This window comes from Tenrec ecaudatus, chromosome 4, assembly GCF_050624435.1.
Source record: "Tenrec ecaudatus isolate mTenEca1 chromosome 4, mTenEca1.hap1, whole genome shotgun sequence".
Taxonomy (NCBI): Eukaryota; Metazoa; Chordata; class Mammalia; order Afrosoricida; family Tenrecidae; genus Tenrec; species Tenrec ecaudatus.
In genome coordinates, this window is record NC_134533.1 from 63,569,691 (window position 1) to 63,589,179 (window position 19,489).

The following is a 19,489-nucleotide window of genomic DNA, read 5'->3' on the forward strand; positions in this document are numbered from 1 at the left end:
TTTTTGGGATTGCAATGAATGATATGAAACAAAGTGTGTAAGAATTGTTGAATGAAAAACTGATCTGCTATGTATACTTTCACCCAATTCACAATAGAAACAGCCCTGTAAATTCTGCTACAATAACTAAGAATTGAGAAATGAAAAAGGGATTATATTAGATTTCAGTTGATTTATCTAAAGAAATCTATAGGCAAGATTGTTGGTCTGGGTATTTTAGAGAAACAAATCCACAGAGACTCATATATAAGAGAGAATTTTATATAAAGGGTAAGTGCACAGCAAGAAAACACCCCAATCCAGTGCTGCCCAAGCCCACAAGTCCAACATTAACCCATGTCCAACACCAATCCACAAAGTCCTCCTCCATCTCACAAAACACACACTATGATGCCGACTGCAGGAGGAAAACTGAGTCAGTGAATGTGTAAGCATCTCAGCGCTGGCAGGGGTCTCCACACGGCTGCTCCAGCACCCAGGGCTGCATCAGGGTAGGTCCATGCGGCTTCTCTTCAGGGATGTCTTGCAGGAAGTGAGCCTTGCCAGCTGAAGCAGGGAACTGGCTAAGGCAGCTTACCTTGGGCCAACCATCAGAACACAAGAGATCCGAGAACTCAAAAGGTGAGGCTCACTGAGCCATTTATCCTTCCACCCTTCAATTAACCCCACATGTGTTTATCGGCCAGGTTGGCACAATAAACTAACCATCTCAGCAAGGAACCAAACAAACCCATTACCATTGAGCTGTTTGCACTCATGACGGCCCTACAGAAAATAACAGAGCTGTCTGTGTGAGTTTTAGAAGCTATCCATTTCTATGCGAGCAGAAATCCTTATCACTCTTGCTCAGAGCAAGGCTGGTGGTTTCAAACTGCTGACCTCATAGTTAGCAGCCCAATCAATATACAACACACTATGCAACCAGGGTCCCTAAGAAGACAACTGACTATCTCTAACTGCTAAAAAGATGATTAATAGAAGAGTTAAAGATCACATATACTCGTGTATAAACCGAGCTTTTCAGCACACTTTTAATGCAGGTTTTTCCCCCCATAAAATTAGGTGCCTCGGCTGATATTCAGGTAGGCTTATACTCGAGTATATATGGAATAAATTTATATTTTAAATCAAATACAATTCTGAAATAATGACACTTTCAGACACACACAAAAATAAGAGTTTAACTTCAATCACTACTTTTCTTGAGGAATTTCTCAAAGATATACTGAACATGGAAAATAATCTCAATATGGGTGCTATAGCAAAGGGTGGTGAAGAAATTAGATAGTGCCCAGCTATCAGATAAAATAGCATCTGGGGTCTCCAAGGCCTGTTTCCAAACAAGCAGCCATCAAATGAAAGGTTAACTAAGTCCACATGGAAGAAGCACACCAATATCAGTGACGAGAGGTGTACAAATAATATAATCCAGAGCCAAGCGAGGAAATAATATCAGAGCCTAAACTCTGAGATTCTAATTTGCAGGAAGCTATGAATGACATTGGGAACCGACGATAGATTTATAGGATCTACATAAGAAATAAGCCTCTGGTGATTTCCATTTACCCATAATAGAGGGATGGGAAGAAACTCGTTACCAAACAAAATGCACTGGAGAGATGACTAGAGGACATCAAAATGATAACCATGACTTGAGCAATTAAAACGGTCACAGTTGATCCCCCTCTGATGCATGCTGGGCTTGAACTGGTGTCAACATTTCTTTATTTTTTTGTTTGTTCATATTGGGGTTTATCTCAGGTGTATTCTGTCATTGGGGGTGACCATCTTGCATATTTGTTATATGCTGCTCTGTTTTTCAGTATATGAAACCCAGGACTGATGAACTTATAGAGTCAGCAAGGAGAATAAGGGTTTCTGGGGAGGGCAGTTGGGGGGAGGGGGAGGAAGGAGTTCAGGAAGGAAGAGAATGTTCTGAAACAGACTGTGGTGACCAGTGCTGCTTGTTGTGACTGAACTGTAGAATGACGTGATAGCTTGTATTAGCTCCCAGTAAAATGGTTTTGGAATAAATAAATTGATTAATTAAATGAAAAGAAAATAATCTTGAAGGAAAAGCTGAAGAAATGGTGAATAAAGAAAAATGGTAATTGCCTGGTAAGTTTAAGTAATTTTGACTACCTAAAACATTAATATTATTTAAAAAGCAAAGCAAGATAGAATTATTAAAACAAATCATGCTGTAATCAGGAATGGGATGATTAGAGTCAATGGTTCTGAGATATAACTAAGAGTTTTGAAAGAGGGTTAACATATTAACTTTTATGCTTTATAAAATTAACAATGCATATCATAATTTGGGGGGAATTATTACATTAATAAAAATAGAGGACATACACTTCTAAATTAGAATTTAGAAGCTCAGTTCAAAAGGAGGCAAAAGGGGAAAAGACAAAGGTTAAAATAAGTCCAATGCGTTGTTTCTGATGGGCGCTGAATTGATTTTGATTGGCAGTGACCCTATCCGATAGAGCAGAACTATCTCTCGGGGCTTCTCAGGCTGGAGATTCACAGGAGCAGTACAACCGGTCTCTTTTCATCTGCGGTCAGATGTCACCCATTAGCCTTTCCTTAGCCAATGCTCCACCACAGCTCATTTAACACAGTACAAAAGTGTAGAAACAAATCCAAATTAAAATATACAAATCTCAACATAATCTCAAATTGTTGAACCCAAAGTGCATAATAACCAAACCAAGTGCTGGAGAGAGTCAGCCTGCTCTATTTGATTACTAATCCCAATAATGGAATTGTAAATTGGTCAAACCACTGAAAAATAATCAACTTCACCCCATCTCCTCGAACCCTGGGGCCAGTCCCAGACCTGCTTGAGTTGGGCAGCTGGAACTCCCTCAAAGGAATTATCTTTTCATTCCATTTTTCCATGGAAGGCCCCTTGAATGTTCACAGAGGGCCAGGGTGCTTGCTCCTCGCAGTTGAACCCAATTAGGGCAAGTAGACACCGGGGCTGAACTTTAAAATAGCCTGAGCTCTGTTTCATTCAGTTACATACTAAGTTACATGAGTATCATGATTTTATCGGTATATCATATTCTGTGATGTGTTAGTGGATATTTAACAACTAGTTGAGATAAGGATAGCTTTTTATTGTTAAAAATCATTTTATTGGGGCTCATACAACTCTTACCACAATCCACGCATACATCCATTGTGTCAAGCACATTTGTACATTTGTTGTCCTCCTCATAATTCTCCAAACATTTGCTTTCTACTTGAGTCCTTGTTATCAGCTCATTTTCTCCTTGCTCCCCACACCCCTCCCTCATGAACCCTTGATTAATTTATACATTATTATTATCTGTCATGTCTTACACTGTCTGACATCTCCCTTCACTCACTTTTCTGTTGTCTGTACCCCAAGGAGGGAATTATATGTAGATCCTTGTGATCGCTTCCCGCTTTCTACCCTACCTTCCCCTTACCTTCCTGGTATAACTACTCTCTCCTAAAGTGTTTATCTGTCCTGGATTCCCTGTGCTTCCAGTTCCTACCTGTACCAATGTACATCCTCTGGTCTAGCCAGATTGGTAGGTAGAATTGGGATCATGATGGTGGTGGGGGAAGCATTCAAGAACTAGAGGAAAGTTGTATGTTTTATCGTTGCTCCACTGCACCCTGATTGACTTGTCTCCTTCCCAAAACCCTTCTGTAAGAGGATGTCCAACTGCCTACAGACGGCTTTGGGTCCCATTCCACACTTCCCCTCATTCACAATGATAGGATTTTTTTATTCTTTGATGCCTGATAACTGATCGACACCTCGTGATCACACAGGTTGGTATGCTTCTTCCATGTGGTCTTTGTTACTTCTCAGTTAGATGGCCGCTTGTTTATCTTCAAGACCCCAGACACTATATCTTTTGATAGTGGGGCACCATCAGCTTTCTAAATCACATTTGCTTATCTACCCATGTTGTCTTCAGTGATCGTGTCAGGTAGGTGAGCATCATGGAATGCCAGTTTAATAGAACAAAGTGTTCTTGCACTGAGGGAGAACTTGAGTGGAGGTCCAAGAGACAAGGACAGCTTTAATTGATGATTCCTGCTGGTTTCTGTGTTGGAAATACTCCTACTTGAACTGATTCAAGATGTTAATGTGGTATCACTGAAGGTGGGGTTAACAAAAGATGTTCCCAATAGGCTCATACAAGCCGGTGCCACAATCTGTATTAGCCCATTTTAGTCACCATTTCACATAAACTTGAAAATGCTAAGGGCTAATTGGTCAGCTGACTCTAGAGAACTGATATGTACAACAATATCCCATAGGAAAATCTGCTTTCCAATTGACCACAGGGAAGCAATAGTCTACAATGAGCTGAGCCTGTCTGTCACTGGGTCCAGTGAGCTGGGTCCTCAGCACCTCATTATTTTCCCCCTGTAGATTTTATAAATGTTAGCAATAAAAATATTTGTGGAAATTTAAGGTCATAAATCCCAAATATTAAAGGGAATGTATGCTGTTGTAAACTATTTTTGCTGAGTTGAGAAGTTGATCCTGTGGAAAATGATGTGGCATCTCCTCCAAATCAGAGACTAACTGGGAGGGTAAAGGGTCCCAGAGAAACCACCCAGGCCTCTAATAAGACACCAAGAAGCCAATGTAGAAGGAGGTTCCCAAAAGACTCACCACTCACTCAACCAATGAGTCGGTAATGAGCATGATACACTACATGTAACAAGTTTATGTTTCCTGCAGACAACAGGCTACTAAACCACGCCTTCCTAAAGTCTGACCTACCCTACCAGCTATCTTCTCGTCCACTGACTGATAATATCTCCACAAAAGTGTGTTTGTTATACTCTTATTGATTGGCATGGTGTTAGTAGTTGAGAGATTTAATTACAGTATCATTGCTTTGCTCAAGAATTGCCATTTTCCGGGGCCAGACCAAATCGAGAGATATATATAGTAGCCAACTAAAAAACAGGGGGTGTGGAAGAAAAAACATGAGTAATGGGGGAATAGGGCACTAATCCACCCAAAGGGAGGGTTTTATTTATATCACCACAAGGAAAGAGGGATAAGACTTCAACCCGGTGCTCAAAATCTGAATGCAACATAACTGTATGAAGCTGGGAACCAATTGAGAGGTCTGAGGGGCCGGCTCCAACCCCAACTACATGGACAGCCTCCCCTCCCCACAGAAGAATTTATATCAGAGGACAGCACTGAAGCTACAGCTCAGGGAGACGGACATGTCTAATCAGAGCACATGGGAACAAATGAAGGGGGATGAAAAGAGAGAGGAATGCATCCCAGCCCACCAAGCCTTGAGGAGGATATCCCCGCTCAGAGAAGCCAATGCACAGAGAGGACCATAGGGCTGGCCCAATTATGAGACATGACATCCCTCACTGACCCATAGCCCTATGGGGGACAACACTGGAGACACAGTGTGGGAATTGCGCCCGATCTGACCCCACCACACAGAGGCAAAACACTAAGGGTGTGCAACAGAACAGCAAGGGGAGCAGAGCAAGGAAGTCCCGAGGGAACACTAAAAATAGACTTTGGTGTCAGGGCTTGGCACCTCATCAGATTCCACCAGAAAATACTCCTAATAGTCAACAAACATACCCTGAACTATTTATAGGTTTGTTTGTTTTTTGTTGGTGGTATTCTTGTTGCTGTTGTTTTGCTCTGTGTTGTTTTCTGTGCATATTATTATCTCTGTAGGCCTATCTAGATAAGACAGGAGGGATAAACAATCTGGAGGAGAAAACAATGGGACTGATGGTTCTGGGAGATCTAGAAGGGTAGGCGAGGGAAAGGAAGTGGGTGTTAATAAACCCAGGGACAAGGGAACAAAAAGTGATCTAAAATCAATGGTGAGAAGGGTATAGAAGGCCTGGTAGGGCATGATCAAGGGCAATGTAACCGAGAGGAATTACTGAAAACCAAATGAAGGCTGAGCATGATAGTGGGACAAGAGGAAAGTAAAGGGAAATAGAGGAAAGAACTAGGAGGCAAAGAGCATGTATAGAGGTCTAAATACAGGCATGTATATATGCAAATATATTTATATATGACATTGGGGAAATAGATCTATGTGCATATATTTATAGGTTTAGTATTAAGGTAGTAGATGGACATTTAGCCTCTACTCAAGTACTCCCTCAGTGCAAGAACACTTTGCTCTATTAAACTGGCATTCCATGATGCTCACCTTCTCAACAAGGTCGCTGAAGACAAATGTGTGCATAAGCAAATGTGGTGAAGAAAGCTGATGGTGCCCGGCTATCAAAAGATATAGCATTCGGGGTCTTCAAGACTTGCAGGTAAACAAGTGGCCATCTAGCTCAGAAGCAACAAAGCCCACATGGAAGAAGCACACCAGCCTGTGCAATCACGAGGTGTCAATGGGATCAGGTATCAGGCATCAAAGAACAAAAAATCATGTCCTTGTGAATGAGGGGGAGTGTGGAGTGGAGACCCAAAGCTCATCTGCAGGCAATGCTTGACACAATGAATGTTTGTATGGATTGTGATAAGAGTTGTACGAGCCCCCAATAAAATGATTTTAAAAGGGAAAAAAGAATTGCCATTTGTTTCCTTCACAGTAAGATTTAGGATTAAATTTCGTTGCTAACATTTATAATGTGTATAAAATGAAAATCTTCGAGAAATAAGGAAAACAAACCAAGAACAAAAATTGGCTCTGAGTAGCACCCCAAACCCAGCCAGCTCCTCGAGCCTCACCTACGGAGCTCCTCACAGGGAGCTTCGTTCTGGTCAGTAAGTGCTTACTAAGTGGCCCCCGGTCCGACATCATGCTAGAAGCTGCGCACAGGATGGGGAGCCACCAAATACTGTCTTTGCTCTCACAATTCTTCAATGGGGGAAAATGAAATAGGGGGAAAACATAAAAGAAGGTATGATGGGTAATGAAGCGAGTGATGAGTGCCGTGGTAGAAAATACCCCCCAAAGAGTTCTCTAAGTAGCATTTAATCTGTGACCTACGAGATAAGTAGGAGTTGGGAGTTAGACTCTGTAGCACACACAGTCACGGAGTTGGGGTCAATTTAATAATAACTGACAAAAACAAGTCATCAGGTAAGGAAAGCGAAGTAGGCTAGTGGGTACCTTTTCCTAAACAGACTCAGTTGGTGGTTGAAAAACTGAGTTCTAATGCCTATTTGGTCATTATTCAGCTATGTGACCTTTGTTGAATCTCTTAATGGCTCTCTGATTCAGTTTTATCTGCTAAATGAAGATTAGATGATAGGACCTGTAAGGTTCTTTCGGGCTATTAAATTGTAATCCCAAATACATAATACATTACTATTCATTTAGTACATGGAAAACAGCTCTTCCAAACAAGATTTGAACAATAGCACACAGCATGCTCCCAGCAATAGGGTAAACGCGATGCTCATGGAAACTTCTCCAGGTGAAAACACTGGGTTACAAAATCATTTTTCATACATAGCTCAGCTGTTTGGACAGAAATGAAATTATTCAGTGACCAGAACAACAATAAACCATAAATCTAGAAGGCTAAGCAAACGCTGGGGCTGAAACTTGATTAGAGCTGGCTTAACACTTAGATTTTAGAGGATAGCAGGAGAACATCAAACTATGCTGGAGTCTCAAAGCCAAAGGTCACATCTTTAAAGGACGTACAAAAGAAAACTTCTGCCCAGCATAAGTAGATATCGGGGATACATGCCTATCCGGTCATACTGTAGGCACAACAAGTAAAAGCACCACCCAATTGACAGTTTCTAATCATTAATACAAGCACCGTTAAGCACCTCAGTATTCAGTCTAACGTGGCCACAGCTAGGCACTTCGAAGGACCAAGCACAAATCATCTCGGAAGGAATGCACTTTAAACCATGGCTTCAACATTTCTACTCACAAAGTATCAAGTTAGATGAGCTCTCAATCACAAATCACTAAAAACAAGAGGCAGTAAGGTATGATGAGTTAGTCAATGGAATGCCAAATAAATTAAAAAATTAAGAGCTGCAGAGATTAAATTGATTAGTTATGAGTAATAAAATATAAAAGTAACTATGTATGACTTGTTTAAAGAGGAAACTGAAGTTGTATTGAAGGGAAAAAAGGTTCATATATGAGACAAATGCTAGCACACATCAAATAATACTTGGAAAAACTCAAAAGAAGTAAGTGGCTGGGAATTTTCAAGGACTAGTTAAAACAATCTCAGATTCAGACATGTGAATGAGTTTCAAGCAGAATGAATATAAATAAATGCCTACTGAGCAATATTAATGCAATGACAAAAAATTGAAGAAGAAAAGATTTTGAAAATAATCAGAAAAATTACGTACAAAGGAATAACTATTAGAGCAATCATGAATGTGCCCAAAGATGGCGAAGTAAGCTTTAAGATGGCAGAATCAAAGTAAGAGTTTCATGGCCCCAATTTTTATAGCCAGAAAAACGCTAGGAGGCCCTCGCATCCTGATCACGAGGTTCTTGGAGCTCAGTGTCACGAAGTCGGTTCTGACCCAGTGATCCTGTGCACAACAAAAGGAAACACCGGCTGCCCCACCTTCTTCACCATTGTGCTTATGTTTGAGCCCATGGTCGCAGCCACTGTGCTGCTCTATCTTGTTGGGAACCTTCCTTTACGTTTTATTCCCTTCTACATCACCAAGAATAACGTCCCTTTCCATACTCCTGTCTCTCCTGATCACATGACCAGAGTGCGGGAGACAAAGTCTCGCCAATCTCACGTCTAGGGAACACCCTGGTTGTACTTCCCCCGAGAAGCTGTTTGTTCCTCTGGGAGACCACGGTCCTTCTAGTATTCCTCACCAGCACCACACGTCACATGCGTTGATTCATCTGTGGTTTCCCTTCCTCAGTGTGCAGCTTTCACATGCACGTGAGGTGACTGAAAAGACTATGATTTGGGGCCAGCAGCACCTCAGTCCTCAAAGTGACAGCCGTGCTCCTCAATACTGTAAAGAGGTCTTGTGGAGCAGATTGACACAGTGCAAAGCATCATTTGATTTCCTGACGGCTACTTCTAGGAGTATTGACTGTAGATCCAAGCAAGAAAAAATCCTTGATAACCCCCCCACCCCCCATTTATCATGATGTTATCTATTAGCCCAGTTGTGGGGATTTGGGTTTTCTTTACATTTAGTTGCAATCCACACTGAAGGGTGCAATCCTTGCTCTCCATCAGCAAGTGCTACCAGACCTCACTTTCATCAAGCAAGGCCGCATCAGTTGTACAGTACAGATGGTGAATAAGCCTTCTCCCAACCCTGGAGCTGTGTTCTTCATATAATCCAGCTTCTCTGATGATCTGCTCACCACACAGTTCGGATAAGTACAATGAAAGGATGCAACCCAGACACACACCTTTCTTAAGTTTAAACCAGGCAGTTCTATTCTCCTTTGTTGATTTGAGCCACTGCCTCTTGATCCATGAACATTTTCTGCTCCAGCACAGTGACGTGCTCCGGAATTCCCGTCCTTCCGAATGGTACCTGTAGTGTGTTATGAGCCCCTCATTCGAATGCCTTTGCACCGTCAATCACACACAGGTACCCCCTTTCTGGTGTTCTTTAATTGCAATCAAGAATGCTAATGAATAAACTGAATTCCACAAGAGCTATCCAACCCAACCTCCTAAAGACTTGTCATAACTTGACAATTCAATTCTAAAGCCTATAAGAAAATTAAAATATCAGCCAAGCCTTTACTGAAAAAGAAGCAGGTTGACTGATTTGCTCTTTCAGATGTGAAGGCATCACAGAACAATAGTAAATATAGTCAAATAGAACAACACAAACAAAAGGGGATCTAAAAACAGGCTCCTCACATATGGAAATCTACACAGATAGTGTCCGCACTGCAAATTAATGGAAGAATATACCACAAAATAGGTTAGCCATATGCAAAAATAAATCAGGGTTCCTACGTTACACCATACAAACAATACCATTTTGAATGGCCTATAATCATAATTGGTGGAGTTAAAACTTCAGAATTTTAAACAAGAAAGCTAGAAATATCCTTATGGCATAGGTTAAGGAAAGAATTCTTAAACAAGACACAAAAATTCTAATTCAAAGTAGAAATATTAATACATTTTACATATTAAACTTTAGATCCTCTATTCATCAAAGTCCGTGATAAGGTGAGCACAAAGATAGCCATGAACTGAGAGATGATGTTTCTCTTGCACAAAGCCAACAAAGTACTTGCACTTAGATGATATTAAAAACATAAATCAATCAATGTAGACAACAAGGGAGAAATTTCTGAATAAGCATTTCACAGGAAAGAAAACAATGATCAAAAATAGATATCCACAGCTGACAAACGTGGGCAGGCAAGGAAATACAAATTACATAGCACACGACATGCAAGCAAACACACAGATCTTCGACAGTTAGGCAAGTGCAAGTGTCGGGAGAACGTGGAACATCAGCAACTGCCAAACCCCAGAAGTAGTTTTACAACCGCTGTAGAAAAGAACATGCATTACCCAGAACACTTGAATACATGCATACCTGATCTGTATCAGGGATATATCCTGGAGAAATTATTGCATTATGTTAGCCAAGAGACATGGCAAAGAATATTCTTTGCAGTATCATTCAGAATCATGCACACACACACACACACATACCTAAACATCTATCAACATAAGAATGTAATTTGTCATACATTAACGCAATGGAACATTACACAGTGAAAACACATGAAGCATAGCTCCATTCATCTCCATTGCTGACTTTTTAAAAAATCATTTTATTAGGGGCTCATAGAACTCTTATCACAATCCATACATACATCAATTGTGTAAAGCACACTTGAACAGTCATTGCCCTCATCATTCTCAAAACATCCGTTCTCCACTTAAACCCAAGAAAGCATTGAGAGGCAAAAAGGAAAGTGAAAACTTAAGCAGCAATGAATTTCTGTTGAGGATGATGAAAGAATTTGGAAAGAGATATTGCCGATGATCGCAGAATATGGTGAATGTAATGATCATTATGGAGTTGTACACATAAAATGATTAAAATGGCCCCCACAGAAGCCAAGAAAGCTATGAATAGCATAAGCAATCAAAACTAAACCTTATATGTGTCTTATGTAAGCGTCACAATACAAAAAAAAAAAAACACAACTCAGGACAGGGGTTTCCTCTCGGCAGGAGTGGCCCAGGAAGGCACTGTGATGAGGGCAGGTACGGCAGAGTCAGCGGCGGCACAGGAATTTCTGTTCTTAACCTGGGTAGTGGGTCCACTCTTTTTTACGGTAATTTTCCTTTAGTAATCTTTGAGTGTACATTAATGCAACATGTAATAGTGTGGTGGAGTGAAATTTCTTTCTTTCTTTCGAAACCATAGTATTGGGAGGTAATACAGATATCATATCATTTCGTAGTTCAACCACATTAAGCAGTCTTGTACACTGCCACCACAGACAGCTTCAAACACTCTCTCCCTCCTTGAACTCTGATAGCAGCTCCCTTTCCCTCTTTCTCCCTGCTGCATTCCCAGGAACCCTTATTCTATCAGTTCATCCAGGCTGGGTTTCATATACGGAAAACCATATAACAAAAACTCAAGAGGGCTACCCACAACGACAAAATATATCAGAAACCAACCTCAATATGAAACACACACAATGTGGGAAACCAGATCAGGACCAACATGTATCAGAGGGAAATCGAGTGACAAGGTTTTAACCATTCAAGTCAGAGTTATCATTTTGACCTCCTGCAGTTATCACCCCAATACCCAATGTTTGGTGATGAATGTATTCCCATGCCTCTATTACAGATAGAATCACTGGAGGCTTATTTTCTGTGTGGATCTCACAAGCGTATCTTGTGCTCCCACTCTCATCCATAGTCTTCTGCAAACCAGAATCCCACAATTTAGGCTCTGAGATGATTTCCTCCTTCTGCTTTGGATTATCTGATTTACAACCCTCAGGTTACAGATGCTGGTGTGCTTTTTCCATGTAGACTTAGTTGACATCTCACTTAGATGACTGCTTGTTTGGAAATAAGCCTTTAAGATCTCAGATGCTATGCTATCTGACAGTGGGGCACCATCTAGTTTCTTCATCACACTTTGCTTTAGCACCCATAGAAATTTCTTAAGATGGCTCTTCTAACTATAACTCCCAACAAATGATTGAGTGGGACTCCAGATCTCTGTCTGAAGTGGTGGAGGCCAAGACCAGAGGACCTAAAAGACTGTGGGACAGAGCAGTACCGAGACTATGGGACTGTGAGACAGAGGGACAGGTGGGCTTCCTGGTTGAGAGACCAAGGACCATCGAAAGAATGCTGGCTGAGGAGAGATGTTTCTGTAAACTAATTACTCCATCCTTACTATTTACTGATCCTGATTCCTGGTAATCTACTAACTACCCTAATCAACCAAAACTCGCAACTCACTGCCATCAGGTCAAAACTGATTCATAGTGACCCCGAGACTGCAACCGGTTAAGGGAGTAGAACGCTGCTTGTGGTTTCAAACTGCTGACCATACAGATTGCAACCCAACACATAACCACTACACCACCAGTTGGGAGTACTGTCTGAATTCTGTGTGGCCACTGCAATGAATCACTGAACACAGCAAAGATGTCGAGTGGCGCGGGAGGAATGGTTGGTGTCAGAATAGGTAAAGTGGATGGAGACTGGAGGTACGTTTGAGCCCTGCCTTGTGGCAACTGTGAAGCCGGAGGTCAGCTATGGCCCCCTGCCATTTACTACAAAAATGTATGTTATTTTATAGAAATGGAACCCCAGTGAATCTCAAACCTTCATGTTTAGTCTCTTTACAAAGTCATACTCAAGGAAGCACAGCCAAAAGAACCTGAAAATAATACTTTTTCATTGGAATTAAATATATAGATGGCAGTGTGGTAAGTTACACAATTTCATGGCAACTTCATAAAAGATCGATGGGGTGGAGGCTAGCTTATCAATCAGGTTACCATCTGATTGATCCATTCTTGTGGGCGTGGCCTTCTCATATGGATTCTGGAAACTTCTCTCTCTTGATTCTGCTATCAGAGATGCAAGTCACACACTCCCTCTGTTTCACCTTCCTTCTGACACCACATGGAGCCACACTGATGGCAGCCAGAGCCCTGGAAATGTGTCACCACCATTGGATCCACAGGACTTTCCACTGACTGGCCTGTGATCTTCCTGCATTTGGCATCCTTGCATGTGCTGTGTTAATCTTAAGGGGAATTTATGGACTAGTATCAGTCATATGGGGTAATATCAGACTTACGGACTTGATCTGGGCTGAGATAGTACGTTTTCTCAATATACAACATACAATTGCAATATATGTGATATAAAGCTCTCTCACACACACGAGTGTCTCTGGATTTGTTTCTCAAGTCAACCCGGTCTAGTCCAGGCAGATTATTAGATCGTTTATAATTCCACACACAGGACATCCTCTCCTCTCCTGCTGGCCATACAACGGCCCAGATCAATGTTCGGAATGTTCATAGCTGACCTGAGGAATCAAGCAAGCATTTCAGGGCCTTCAAGCTTATTACGAGTTCCTAGGTGGCACAAATGGTTAAGTGCTCAACTAACTAAAAAGGGGGCAGGTTGAACCCGCGGGGAGCCTCCTCTGAAGACAGAGCCGCTAATATGCGCCTGACCAGTCTATGGAGCAGTTATGGGGTCATCGGGAGTTAGAATGAATTCATAATCAGTGAACAATAACTTATTGTATTACAAAGCTAAATATTTAACTTCATTCATAATAATTTAATAAATACCTTCACATTCTGCTCAGTTCTAATGGAAAGTCAGGATTGCCTAACAATGGGCAGAAAACTCTTAATGCCTAGAGTGCGATGGAATAGCAATGATCTCAGGACCAAAAATCCTCGAGAGCTGGCCACCCTCCATTCTGGTTCAACAGGAAACCCCTGCAGGAGTTTCCACCACAGATCAGCCGTATCCAGATTTCTATCAGTGACTCTGTATTCTGTATTGCTCTCTCCTGAAAGTCTTTAAAAGGCAATTAAAAGCAGGGTCCCTGTTGCCCTTTCTAATAATTACTCCAGCCAGTTTAAAGAGTTTATTTGTCAACAGAGATGAACTGATGTCATACTAGGTGGTGTATCCAACCTTCTCCCTCCCCTTCTCCTCCCTTACCTTGCGATCAGACATAAGAATAAGACTCATCATTGGTTGCTGGCAGGGTCTCTGATTCAGGCATCAAGAAAACTTGGCAAATACCTCAGTAGAGGTTAATCCTGGGTCATTTACTTCTCGGGATAAGTAACTTGCATTTTCGATTTTTTTTTTAAGCATCATACCGTATATACTCGGGTTCGGCTTATACATGGGTCACTGGTACCCCAGCGAGGTGTAACATCTCACGGGTGATTGCCGTTCCTCCGCTGTTCATTCAAAGCCCTGCTGACACTGCAGGGCTTTGAATGTCCTATGAGTGGACGGTTCCAATCCACAGAAGCACTGTAGTGATTCACTTACGCCAGCAGCTGACGTGGTAAGGATGTGTCTGTGGCTGCGCTCCGTCTCTCCCCTGTGGTCTCTGTGTTAATTCACATCCTGCATTTCCCACCCTAGGCTTATACTTGAGTCAATCAGTTTTCCTGGTTTCCCAGGTAATAATTAGGTACCTCGGCTTATACTCAGGTGGGCTTATACTCGAGTATATCCGGTAGTTCATAAATACAGCAATGAAATGGAGTTTGGAAAGGCATACTTGCTTTCCTCAGCATTCCTTTTTGGGTTTACTGATATTACAGCCATTCAATATTGAGGGATCTATTCTTCCCCAAGCTCCCAGATTACCTTAGTTTTGTAAAGGGCATCTTCTCAAACTCCTTCTTGCCTTCCCTCATTATTAAGATGAAGCCTAGCCAATCCCCATGTTACACGTCACTGATTTCAGTGGCTGGACAGTGCTGCCTCGGGCAGCTAGTGACATGGCGAGAGAATAAATGAGGTCATGATTGATTCAGGCCCTGCAAGCTACCTCAAGGGTTGATGCTGACGACAGTCCTGACAAACGTCCCATCCTCACAAACAAACAGGAGGTCATGGAACATAACATCCTTGACACAAGAAATATAACATTCTTGAAAGAGCTCAGATCCAAATAACATGTATCATCTCTGGAGCTTGGGGCCCTAGTGAAGAGAGCTCATCCTGCTGCTGCTGCCAGGACCTAACCTTGCATGGAAGCTTGCCCCATAAGTCTGTCTGAGGTATCTAATGCTGCTATAGCAGAAATATTAAAAGTGGCTTTAATAAACAGAAATGTATTTGCCCACAGTTTAGCAAGTTACAAGTCCAAATCCAATGCACCAACACAAGGAAGTCTTTATCTCTCTGTTGGCTCTGGGGGGCAGGCCTTGTCTCATTTCAACTCTGGGCTTAATGTTCCTTGGAAATCTCCATTTGTCTCGGTATCAATCTTCCCTTGCACATAGGAGGTTCTCAACACAGGGACTCTGGACCTTCTTTCTTGGTGGTAGGAGGTCCCACCCTCTCTCTGCTAAACTTCTCTTTTAACTCATAAAATAAAGGGTGATGCAGGCAGCACTCCAGGGAAATTCCCCTTATCCTGGATCAGGGCTTTGTCCGGAGTAAGGGTGTTGTGGCTCACCTCAATCCTGCCTTATTCACATAAAGACCTCAGCAGCATAACTAACCCTGCCTTATTGACAAATAAAACTCGAGCCAAACTCGACGCCAAGTTGTATCATTATATAACTCCCATAGCACTGAGAACAAATAGTTGGTGGGGGCACAATTCAATTTATGAAAATATCTATTCCATCCCGAGTGGTCTGTCCTTCCTTCCTGGGTACAGTGGCTGCTTTCAGATCTTCCCTGCCCACCAGTCCCCCGACACATCTGATGAGAAGGGTCCCAGGTCACCAAATGTGACTGGTGTGGGGGAGGACCAGTGTGGCACCCACAGGGGAGTGAGGGCTCCTTCCTTAGAGGGCTCCAAACTCAAGCCTGACCACAGCAGCTGAGCTCTGTCAGGCTCGTGGTATTTGCCTTCTTCGTCTGCTGGCTTTAGAAAGGTTGATAATCAAGACAAGGTAAAAACCAACACCAATAACATAAATAACTAAGATGCGTTAAGGTTGTGTCAAGAAATGCAGAGAGGTAAAAGAAACAAAGACTTCAAAATAGCAGTTATCTTAGAAAGTGATCAACATTATTTTCTATGTCTGGGGTCCCAGTGCACCTCTGCCCTAGCTCATGAGCTCTAAGTTGTAATTTACTTGCTTTTTTATTAAATCATTTTATGGGGGGCTCATGAGATTTGACTTTCTACAGATTAGCTTTTCCAATAGCTGAAGCATCTTTTCAGACTGAATTCCTTGTGACTTTGAGTCTATAAGCTCTACATTGAAACATGGGGTGCCAACTCACTTCATGGTAAAGAAAAGACTGAAATTGGCAAGGTGTGCAGTTTATTTGGATCTACAATCAGTGCTTCTGGGAGCAGCAGTCAGTAGGCAAAGCTTCTGAAGAGGCTCTCTTTACACTGTTAACACACAAAGATGTCAGTCTGAGGACTAAAGTGTGCCTGATCCAAGACTTGGTACTTTCAAACACCTCCTTAGACAAATGAAAATTGAACAATGAATAAGGAAAACCACAGAGAATTGATGCATTTGAATAATGCTGTTGGCAAAGATTACTAAAGACTGCTACGAGAAGAAACATCTATCTTGGAAAAAGTACAAGCAGGATGCGCCAGACTTTGTCGCATGTACTTTACAGTCATCAAGAGAGACTAGTCACTGGAAAAGGACATCATGCTTGCTAAAATAGAGGGTGAGCAACAAAAGAGGGAAGCCCTCAATGAGATGGTTTGACACGGAGGCTGCAACAACAGACTCAATGGTGAGCATAGCACACAGGACTTGTCAATGTTACCTTCTCTTGTACATATGGTTGACATGAGTCCCAGTCAATTGGACCACACCTAGCCACAGGAACAACTCTTCTCTACCACATCCCATTCTTGAGTTTAAAGCCAAGGACCTGATCAAGAGAATTACCACTGAGCTACCCTGAGAATCAGCCAAGAATGCCATAGACGACTGTTAAATGGATGTCAGGACCCACTTAGCAAAACAACCCAAGAAAGGGCTAAAGTCTGGGATCTTAAAGGCTTGGTTATCTAGCTGTGAAGCAACAAAGCCCACATGGAAGAAGCACATCAGCCTGTGTGATCATGAGGTGTTGATGGGATCAGGTATCAGGCATCAAAGACCCAGAACAAAAAATTTTATCAATGTGAATGAGGGGGAGTGCAGAGTGGAGACCTAAAGCCCATCTGTAGACAACTGGACATCTCCCCACAAGAAGGGTCACAAGGAAGAGACAAGTATGTCAGGGTGAGTATAGTACCGATGAAACATACAACTTTCCTCTAGTTCTTTAATGCTTCCTTCCCCCCACTATCATGACCCCAATTCTACCTTACAAATCCAGCTAGACCAGAACATGTACACTGGTAGAGATAAGAGCTGGAAACACAGGGAGTCCAGAAGAGTAAACATCTCAGGTCTAGTAATGAGAATAACAATACCAGGAGGGCAAGGGGGAGGTAGAGGGAGAAAGGGGGATCCAATTACAATGATCGACATACAACCCACTCCCAGGGTGTCAAACAACAGAAACGTGGGTGAAGTGAGACAGCGGTGGTGGCAGACATGAAAAAAATAATACTTTGATATAATAATATGTAGTATTGTATATAATGGTAATAATAAATTATCAAGGGTTTATGAGGGGCGAGGGGAGAAAATGAACTGATACCAAGGGCTCCAGTATAAGGAAAATGCTTTGAAAATGATGATGGCAACATCATAAGCTTGACACAAGGGACGTATGTATGGATTGTAATAAGAGCTGTAAGAGGCCCCAATAAAATGACTTAAAAAAAGAAAGGGCTTAAGGGGTAAGGTTAGCAACATCTTCCACCTCTCCAATGAGCTAAGAATCAGATCAGGGAAAAGAGAGACTGCTCGCCTCTAATACTGTTTTGTTTTTTTTTCCTGAGTGAGTGAGAAAGTGAGTGAGTGAATAAGAGTGAGAGAGTGAGTGTGAGTAAGTGAGTGAGTGAATGAGAGTGAGTTAATGAGTGAATTAGGGAGTAAGTGGGAGAGTGAGTGAGTGTGAGAGAGTGAGTTAGTGAGTGAATTAGTGAGTAAGTGGGAGGCTGAGAGAGTGAGTGAGAGATTGAGTTAGTGAGTTAGTTAGTGGGAAGGTGAGTGAGTGAGTTAGAGAGTCTCTAATACTGTTTTTGTGAATAATTCTTGGAAGTTAAACACTGAGCAATGCTAATGGTATGTTTCTGGAAAGACACAAGGAGGTTTTGAAATTACAAGGAGCTCCTACGTGTGGCGCAAACGTTCACTGCTTGACTTCTAACAGAAAGTTTGCGGGTTAGAGTCTACCCAAAGGTGCCTCAGCAGAAAGGCCTGGTGACCTACTTTTGAAAATCAGCCACCGAAAACCCAGAGTACACGGGGTCCTCATGATTTGGGAGTCAACGAAATGGTCACTGGATTGTTCTTCTTTCTAACAACAGACATGCTTATATACTGACATGGATTTTATACTCCCCCCCAATAAAACATGGTATAAGTAATCTATTTCCATGCTACCCAAGAAGTCCCCCACCTACCCTTGCCCCCTCCCAAAAGGAAGAAATGCTGGACTCACATTGGTGACATATTCAATGTCCTTCCAAAGGATGCACTCCCTGGGGAAGTCAGCCAAGTCTAGGAAGTGATCCACCACCACTTGGCCAATTAAGTCATGGCGCGAGAACCTGTCAAAGTCGTACACGGAGAAGTGGAGCTTCCGCACAGCGAGGTCATTGTAGGGAACGGGGAATAAAAACACTTCATCAAACACGGGGTTCAGGGTCTTTCGGTGAACCTTAGTCTGGTGTTTGGTTTTACGGTCGGGAAGCAAATAGATTTTGACGTAAGGATCTGAGGTCCCCGAGAAGTCCTTGGCTGGCAAGTTGACAGCTTTGTGAATCTTCACGATGAGCTGCTCCAAGTCACAGTCGTACTTTAAGATGAAGTTCAGTTTCCCACAGGCTTTGCTGTTGCTTCTCCTCCCATCCTCGTTATCCACTGACCTCTGCTTATACAACTCCGGCTTTATTCGACCAATGCCAGTCAGCTGCTCCTGCTTCTGAAGCTGCTGGATGTTGAAGTCTGGGTTTGACAAGTTGAGCTGTCTTCGGATTGAATTATGCCTTGGGTGAAGAGCAAGAGAGAACAAAGTTATAAACCTCATCAGCTACGGGCCCTTCAGAAACTTGTGATGTAGGTCGACGGCTGTGTTCCGCTAAAAGCTTAGATCTGTAGGCTTTTTGTTTTTGTTTTTGGCCTACATTCAAAATACTCATCAGTGTGAATAAGCTGCTCCCTAAGGTTTA

The 19,489-nt window shown here is 42.2% G+C and overlaps 1 protein-coding gene across 1 annotated transcript in view; it reads right to left on the reverse strand.

The window, feature by feature from the left end:
* Positions 1-19,489, reverse strand: part of SYT9 (synaptotagmin 9) — a 259,856-nt gene that overhangs the window by 135,634 nt on the left and 104,733 nt on the right. Inside the window, exon 3 of the mRNA XM_075546133.1 lies at positions 18,760-19,306. Within this exon, the coding sequence (XP_075402248.1) occupies positions 18,760-19,306 (547 nt within the window). The remainder of the gene's footprint in view (positions 1-18,759; positions 19,307-19,489) is intronic.